Source organism: Pygocentrus nattereri, chromosome 2 (assembly GCF_015220715.1).
Source record: "Pygocentrus nattereri isolate fPygNat1 chromosome 2, fPygNat1.pri, whole genome shotgun sequence".
In the NCBI taxonomy this organism is placed as follows: domain Eukaryota; kingdom Metazoa; phylum Chordata; class Actinopteri; order Characiformes; family Serrasalmidae; genus Pygocentrus; species Pygocentrus nattereri.
In genome coordinates, this window is record NC_051212.1 from 703,845 (window position 1) to 712,921 (window position 9,077).

The following is a 9,077-nucleotide window of genomic DNA, read 5'->3' on the forward strand; positions in this document are numbered from 1 at the left end:
AAGTGCAGGAGTCTCTAAATAAATGGCAGATAATGCCCATATCAATGATTGGCCGCATAAACATGATCAAAATGAACATACTGCCAAAATTTTTATATCTGTTTCAATCACTCCCTTTGCCTCTTCCAAAGCTATTCTTTGATGAATTAAACAGTATTTTTACTAGATTCATTTGGAATAATAAAAAACCTAGACTAAGACTTCGCTTGTTGCATCTGCCATATGAAAGGGGGGGGTTGCAACTCCCTAATCTTAAATTGTATTATTGGTCTGCACAGCTGCGTTCAGCTATGTTCTACTTTTCAAATGAGACACCACCGGCATGGATAAATATTGAACAAACATCAGTAACAAACCTTCAATTAAATCAGTATTTATATTCTGCAAGCCCAGCAAATTTAAAGAAAATGACAAAAAACCCCTTCTTAAAAAACACAATTGACATTTGGTATAGGGCGCATCAGTACGTGGGAGATACTCCTCCCATCTCTCGCTTTTCACCTATTTTGGGCAACACATTTTTTAAGGCAGGGAGAGCTGATGGGGGTTTCAAAATCTGGGCAGATAAAGGTGTGCAGAAGCTGGCAGACCTTTACAAGGACGGCAACCTTCTTACATTTGAGCAATTATGCCAAATATATAACATTCCAAGAAAACATTTTTACAAATATTTACAAGTTAAACATTTCATTATGTCAAAATATAGGCCAATCGAATCCGAACCACCACTGTCATACCTAGAGAATACCGTACTGCAAAATCTAGAGAAGAGAGGCCATATTTCTTTACTTTATACCGTTTTATTAACACACGATAAGGAATCCACAACTGACAGGTTGGATGCATGGAGATCTGACATTCAAGAGGAGATACAGGAGACGGACTGGGAAACTACATGTTTAAAAGCCCAAAAGCAATCAATTAATACAAGAATGAAACTTCTCCAATATAAGTGGTTGATGAGAACCTATGTAACCCCAGTCAAATTGAATCGTTGGTCTCCTGATATTCCAGATAGTTGTAGTAAATGTTTAGCTGGAAAGGGTACTCTCTTTCACTGCGTATGGGAATGTCCAAAATTACAGCAGTACTGGAAATCAGTCATGCAGACTTTATCTAAGATTGTTGGAGTAAATGTACCTGTTGAGGCAAAAATATGTGTGTTGGGTATATATCCAGAGAACTGTACTTTTAGTTCCAGACAATTAAAACTGATTGACTTTGGTCTCCTGCAGGCCAGGCGATTAATATCTTTGTACTGGAAGAAAATGGATGTACCCTCAAATCAAATGTGGGTGAAAGAGATGGCATCCTGTATTGTATTGGAACGACTCACTTATATTGTCAGAGGAAAGGGGATAAAATTTGAAGAAATATGGTCACCGTTGACTGAGTTTCTGAGACACTATGAAGGAAATTAATTAGGAAAATGATGCTAAGTGCTGAGTGCTTTTGATTTTTTTTTTTTTTTTTTAATCTATTTATTTATTTTACTTAATCCTACTTTATTTATGTGTATGTGTATGTATGTATATGTATATATCTATATGTGTGTGTATGTGTGTATATGTATGTGTATATGTATATGTAGGTATGTATATGTATGTGTATATGTATATATATGTATATATATATATATATTTATTTTGATTGATTTTTTTTTTTTTTTTTTTTTTGGGGGGGGGGGGTGTTGGGGATTATGTTGTTTAATGTACATTTTATGTGAACTGTTATTATTTGCTTGTTTTGTAATATTGAAAAACAATAAAAAGACAAGGGAAAAAAAAAAAGTGAAGTATGTTTTTTCCTTCTCCTGTAAAGTCACCATTCTGGAGTCAGAATGATCTCCTCTATACCACCCAGTAAACCGTCTTCTGCTTTAGGTTCTTGTCCATTGGCCTGCATCCAGTGAAGTCAGTCATTTGGAAGTGATCACATGATGCTCCTGTTTAATGAACCACCAGTGCAGTTCACTTTCAGGTCAACTAAAGCTGCATGGCAGGTTCACGGCGTAAAGCCAGTCTCAGGGCTGATCAGTGACCATGAGCAGGAAACACCACTGAAGTCCTCTGAGACATTCAGGTCCTCTGAGGCAGCCCATTTCAGTTCAGCGGTTCTACAGCCGAAATACAGCAGTGTCCGTCTTAATTAATGATCCAATGACTGGAGACATGGCGCCATCTGGTGAAAGTGATAGAAGCTGCAACGCTGACACATCAGGATTGAGAATGTGATATTATATTAATGTGTTCTAGACTAATTTAATAAGCTCCTAAATGTCTAACCAGCTCCGTGTAACACTCTGAGTACAGAGATTTAGACACGATTAGGCTGTTAATGAGAGAGACGTGTGAGTAAACACCTGCTCACCTGCTCCCCTGTGTCTCACCTGTTTATGCACTGAAAGACACTTTTATTTTGACGATCGGTAGTAATAATAATTCATGACTTCTCATGAACAGACTCTACACCACTTTAATGCTGGTGAGAAAAACAGCTCTTTGCAAAAATTAATCAAGCTTTCATCTTAATATAATGAATAAATATAAATGATTCTGGCTCCATCAATCAATCAATCAATCAATCAATCAATCAATCAATTAATCAATCAGTGAACCAATCAATCCATCAATCAATCAGTCAATCAGTCAGACAGAGTGCAGTGTGTGTTTACAGTGTCAGCTGACTGTAGTGTGTAATAGATGACAGTAGTTATCAGGTTTAATGAAGAGCTGCGGAGCTTGTTGTTCTTAGTAAAGCCGTTGTTTAGCTCTGACCAGTGAGCCAGCCGGCTGACTCAGCTAAAGGAAGCTAAACCATAACAAGCACTGTTTCTAAAAGCCATGTAACCGTTACTAGAGTCACTGCGAGTAAATAAACATCGTTAAACAGCTGATCCACAGTCCGTCCACTGGTCTTACTGCGGTTTACAGACGAGTCCGTCCACTGGTCTTACTGCGGTTTACAGACGAGTCCGTCCACTGGTCTTACTGCGGTTTACAGATGAGTCTGTCCACTGGTCTTACTGCGGTTTACAGGCGAGTCCGTCCACTGGTCTTACTGCGGTTTACAGGCGAGTCCGTCCACTGGTCTTACTGCGGTTTACAGGCGAGTCCGTCCACTGGTCTTACTGCGGTTTACAGATGAGTCCGTCCACTGGTCTTACTGCGGTTTACAGGCGAGTCCGTCCACTGGTCTTACAGCGGTTTACAGGCGAGTCCGTCCACTGGTCTTACAGCGGTTTACAGACGAGTCCGTCCACTGGTCTTACTGCGTTTTACAGACGAGTCCGTCCACTGGTCTTACTGCGGTTTACAGACGAGTCCGTCAACTGGTCTTACTGCGGTTTACAGGCGAGTCCGTCCACTGGTCTTACTGCGGTTTACAGGCGAGTCCGTCCACTGGTCTTACTGCGGTTTACAGGCGAGTCCATCCACTGGCCTTACGGCGGTTTACAGACGAGTCCTTACACTGGCCTTACGGCGGTTTACAGACGAGTCCCTACACTGGCCTTACTGCGCTTTACAGACGAGTCCATACACTGGTCTTACTGCGGTTTACAGACGAGTCCCTACATTGGCCTTACTGCGGTTTACAGACGAGTCCCTACACTGGCCTTACGGCGATTTACAGACGAGTCCCTACACTGGCCTTACTGCGGTTTACAGACGAGTCCCTACACTGGCCTTACGGCGGTTTACAGATGAGTCCCTACACTGGCCTTACTGCGGTTTACAGACGAGTCCGTCCACTGGTCTTACTGCGTTTTACAGATGAGTCCGTCCACTGGTCTTACTGCGGTTTACAGGCGAGTCCGTCCACTGGTCTTACTGCGGTTTACAGGCGAGTCCGTCCACTGGTCTTACTGCGGTTTACAGATGAGTCCGTCCACTGGTCTTACTGCGGTTTACAGGCGAGTCCGTCCACTGGCCTTACGGCGGTTTACAGACGAGTCCTTACACTGGCCTTACGGCGGTTTACAGACGAGTGCCTACACTGGCCTTACTGCGCTTTACAGACGAGTCCCTACACTGGCCTTACTGCGGTTTACAGACGAGTCCGTCCACTGGCCTTACTGCGCTTTACAGACGAGTCCCTACACTGGCCTTACTGCGGTTTACAGACGAGTCCGTCCACTGGCCTTACTGCGGTTTACAGACGAGTCCCTACACTGGTCTTACTGGGGTTTACAGACGAGTCCGTCCACTGGTCTTACTGCGGTTTACAGACGAGTCCATCCACTGGCCTTACTGCGGTTTACAGACGAGTCTGTCAGTGAATAATGAGGTCAGTCGTATTTAATTGACAGCACAAAGGTCAGAGTCTGAATGTTTCCAGTCTTAAAAATTCCCTCTTAGAGTAAAATTAGACGAAGTGATGCTGTTACAACCTCTGCCTGACTTTCTGCAGAAACGGCCAAAACAGAAGCATGTGCACTTTCATGCTGGATGTCCTTCATGTCCATCATACATTAACTCTATAACAGCTGGTCAGTTATACTCCTTTATTTACGTCTGTTACACATTAACTCTGAGACAGCTGCTCCTTTCTGCCTGGTTTATGTTCCTGTCATCAGGTGTAGTTCCCTCTTACGGCTGATAGGTGGCAGCAGCAGGCTAATCTAAATCTACTCAAGTCCACTGAAACTGAATGAGGTCATTCAGCGCTCACTGCCTGGACTCTAACAAACCCAACTGCAGCTGAAACTCTAAACACTGGACATTCACAGGCGTTTACACTGTAGCCCTGAAGAACACTGGAGTTGAGCTTTACTTTATGCTTTAATGATCAATATCTGCCCCAGTCAGTCAAACACTCACTCACTCACTCAGTCACTAGTTTATGTTTAAATAAATGTCTTTGTATGTTTTGTTGCAGTTTTTAATATATTTACGCACTTTTTTTGTGTTCGCGACTGATCACGGTGATAGTTTCAGTAAATGGAGCTCAGAGTAAACAGTAAAGCTGAACTCTGGGATTTCTCCAGCTAATCCATCTGGAAGGTTTGATTTCTGGCTGGTATTTCACTGAAACGAGAGGAGGAGCTGTGGAAAGTGCAGACTGTGAATGTTTAATCTACACCACTTTAATGCTGGTGAGTAGAAGAGGAGACATTTTATTTAGTGATGATTTGAATTTGCACTGTCAGAAAAAAAAAAAACATCCTTCAGATTTTTGCTGTTTTTATCCTTTAAACAAACAGAAGTGCTGATTCAAACCTGTTCACACCGAATGAAAATCTAATGACTGAACACACTTAATGTGATGTAAATATGACATAGCCATGAGTAGAAAAATCACAGAGGAACTTTATTAACTTTACTGTCTCAAAATGAATGAAGTTTAGAAACAAAAGTCAAAGTCAGGAAACACATTCAGGTATTTAATAGTGAAAGATTCTCGTTCTCCTACACACACAAACTGACAAAGCTGCTGGCACTTTAATTCACATTGACTGCGTTTGAAAAGGAGAGGAAGCTGCTGGTCTTTTAGGTTCCTGATGAGTTCTTTGAGGTTTTAGATGAAACTCTAAGCACTGAAGCGTCTGTATGGCAGCAGGAGTAACTGAGGTCCTGTAAGGGTTAATCAGAGGGTTTCCTGCAAAGCACTGATCCCAGCTCAGACCGTTCTTCTCCTTTCCTCCTCCCTCGTTCCTCCTCCGTGGGCTGGACCTCGCTGAGCTTTAAACAGCTCCTCACACATGCGGATGTGTCCAGAGCAGAGCTGGTCACCATGCCGTGTGAAGGAGAGCCGAGCGAGGAGAGCTATTCTAAACACTGCGTGTCCTGGGTTAAATCCTACCGGGACAGGATCAGAGGGATTTTTCCCTCCAAAAGGAAGACGCTGACCATCTCCACCGATGACCCGTCCTACACCGTGCTCTACCTGGGCAGCTCCACCACGCTGCAGGCCAAAGGAGCCGGCTGCACCAACGCTGCGGTCAGTAAGATCTGGAGGAAGAGCGAAATGGGCAGGAACGGCTGCAGGATGCTGCTGACCGTCGGAGCTCAGGGCATTCGGATGGAGCACACGGGCGAAAAACGAGCCAAACAGAAGCCGGGTCACCTGTACCTGCTGCACAGGGTCACCTACTGTGCTGCGGACCCCTCGCTGCCCCGAGTGCTGACCTGGGTCTACCGGCACCAGATAAAACACAAAGCTGTGACGCTGCGCTGCCACGCCGCTCTGCTGACCAAAGCAGACCAGGCCAAAGCCACGGAGAACCTGCTGAACCGGACGCTGATGACCGCCCTGACTGAGTTCCAGAGGCTCAAACGCAGGCAGGATGCCAAAAGGCAGCAGCTGCAGCAGGCTGGACACGGAACCGTCCCACTGGTGCCCACCAGGAAGATCCTGAACGGACAGAGTTCGTACAGACCGCCGGCCCCAAACGGCCGCAGCCACAGGTGGGTTTCACCAGCATGAGGGTCCAAATAAAGAGTTGTGGACAGGTGCATTTCAGTCCTACAGGGTAAAAACAATGGAAATGCACCCTCAGAGATACAGCACAACCTTTAAGGTCCAGTTTCACAGGGAAACATATGTATTTGGACATTTTCTTAATATAAATAAGTCTGGAGTCAATGTGACTCAATTACATGAACACAGAACCTTCTGAGCCCAAAACAGTAAAGAGAGCAGCTCATTTAAATCGTCACCCAGAGGAGCGTCAGCTAGACGACTGAGTGAGATCCTAATGTCAATAAACGAAGCTCAGAATAACCTGTAAAGCACTTCAATAACATCTGTTATTCCCCCTGACCTGCAGGGCTGTGGGTAGTCCTGCAGTCTGGGGTTAATCCTTCCAGATTCCTGCTCTAAAACAGCTCCTCCAAACTCAGCTGCACTCTCTGAACTCGACGTTACAGCGATTAACACCGTTCATCGGTGTTATCATTTCAAAACGCTCAGTAAAGCCCAGAGCCTTCGAAACGATACTAAGGTACGCGGTGCTGAGGAAATGTCACTAATTACTAGCCGTCTCTGTCCACAGTGGTCAGAAGCTCTGCTCCATCACCGAGGATTCTGTGGGGGAGGAGGAGGAGGAGCGAAACACTGTGTTCCACAGCTACCTGGACGAGGAGTGTTCAGATGAGGAAGGTGATGAGGAAGTGTACTTGATCATCAGTGACCTTCAGGAACTGGACCTTCAAAACGAAGTGACGTCCCTGAACGAGAGCTGTGGACAAAGCACGAGCAGCCAGTCCAGCGAAGAGGTCAGCGATGAGGAGGCACCGGACACACCTGGACGCCCAGGTTCATACCTGTACAGACTGGTTAACACACCTGTACAGACCAGATAACACACCTGGACTGATTACCACATCTGGACAGACTGGTTATCTCACCTGTACAGACCAGATAGCACACCTGAACTGGACAGACACCTGTGGACAGATTAGCACACCTGAGTGTTTGATCAGAGCCTTGTTCTGAAACCTGTGCCTCGTTAGTTTTTAGCAGCTCTATTTTAATTGGATAAATCATGACGTTCCCAAATGTTTTACTGGATTTACATAGATCAGTCAGTTCAGTCTGTTTTTGCCAGCACAGTCTTTAGGTGACCCCTATATGGTCCACTCTCTGGATGTCTGTCTGCTCCCAGCACCCCTTCGCCAGGTATTCTGTTCTAGGTAGCTCAGTTCTGGTGTGCTGGGAGCAGCAGTAGAGCGTGAACCGTGTGCAGGGCTGGGCTGGGGATGCTGTGGCTGAGCCGCTCTCCACTGAGGTGGTCCTGAATGCAGTGTTTATGTCTTGATTTGTGTGAATATTAATGATATAGACTAATTAATATTTGCTGTGTAAACGTCTGAGCGTCTGTGAGTGTTTGTTGCTGTGAACAGACAGGTGTTAATCCTGCGTTAGACGCAGTGACAGCGGGGAGATAACGGCTCCTGAGCTGTGATTGTTTACTGTTATTTATCAATAAACACTGAATTATAAACACGCTGTCAGAGTGGATCTGTGGAGATGAGCTGCAGCGCTGCAGGCGCAGGACAGAGCTCTGAGCGAGAGCTCCGGCCTGAGGTTCACACAGCTGTCCCGCTGTGAGGAAAACAGGAACCAGCTTTCCTTCAGCCTCGGCACGTTCCCTCCATCACTCCGAGAGATTACGGCTACGCTCCGAATAGCAGCCTGAGTTCCTCACTTCACTACATGACTAACCAGGTTACTGCAGGTCAGCCATCCTCACCGTCACCCCTTCATTTCTGCCGTTATAATAATTCATATAGAACAAAGCTTAGAGCTTTACACTGAACTTTACACTGACCTTTACACTGAACTGTACACTGACCTTTACACTGACCTTTACACTGAACTGTACACTGACCTTTACACTGAACTTTACACTAAACTGTACACTGAACCACACACTCACATGGGGCTTCCGCTGACCGGCCGCTTTATTAGAAACACTCACATGGGGCTTCCGCTGAGCGGCCGCTTTATTAGAAACACTCACATGGGGCTTCCGCTGACCGGCCGCTTTATTAGAAACACTCACATGGGGCTTCCGCTGACCGGCCGCTTTATTAGAAACACTCACATGAGGCTTCCGCTGACCGGCCGCTTTATTAGAAACACTCACATGGGGCTTCCGCTGACCGGCCGCTTTATTAGAAACACTCACATGGGGCTTCCGCTGACCGGCCGCTTTATTAGAAACACTCACATGGGGCTTCCGCTGACCGGCCGCTTTATTAGAAACACTCACATGGGGCTTCCGCTGACCGGCCGCTTTATTAGAAACACTCACATGGGGCTTCCGCTGAGCGGCCGCTTTATTAGAAACACTCACATGGGGCTTCCGCTGAGCGGCCGCTTTATTAGAAACACTCACATGGGGCTTCCGCTGACCGGCCGCTTTATTAGAAACACTCACATGGGGCTTCCGCCGACCGGCCGCTTTATTAGAAACACTCACATGGGGCTTCCGCTGACTGGCCGCTTTATTAGAAACACTCACATGGGGCTTCCGCTGACCGGCCGCTTTATTAGAAACACTCACATGGGGCTTCCGCTGACTGGCCGCTTTATTAGAAACACTCACATGGGGCTTCCGCTGACCGGCTGCT

At 45.8% G+C, this 9,077-nt stretch overlaps 1 protein-coding gene across 1 annotated transcript; it reads left to right on the forward strand.

The window, feature by feature from the left end:
- The first annotated feature begins 5,725 nt into the window (after positions 1 to 5,725).
- Positions 5,726 to 7,879, forward strand: LOC108415224 (protein FAM43A-like). Its single transcript, XM_037532402.1, has 3 exons — positions 5,726 to 6,407; positions 6,995 to 7,277; positions 7,340 to 7,879. Exons 1-3 carry the CDS (start codon positions 5,734 to 5,736, stop codon positions 7,364 to 7,366), a joined length of 984 nt encoding a protein of 327 aa, XP_037388299.1. The 5' UTR covers positions 5,726 to 5,733; the 3' UTR covers positions 7,367 to 7,879.
- Positions 7,880 to 9,077: the final 1,198 nt, after the last annotated feature.

What these genes read in the sequence shown, in the direction of transcription:
- LOC108415224 (XM_037532402.1), top strand. Translation starts at nt 5,734, where the DNA reads ATGCCGTGTGAAGGAGAGCCGAGCGAGGAGAGCTATTCTAAACACTGC. An exon ending in CCAAACGGCCGCAGCCACAG is followed by an intron (nt 6,408 to 6,994) that starts GTGGGTTTCACC and finishes CTCTGTCCACAG; the next exon opens with TGGTCAGAAGCTCTGCTCCA. An exon ending in GTTCATACCTGTACAGACTG is followed by an intron (nt 7,278 to 7,339) that starts GTTAACACACCT and finishes CTGGACAGACTG; the next exon opens with GTTATCTCACCTGTACAGAC.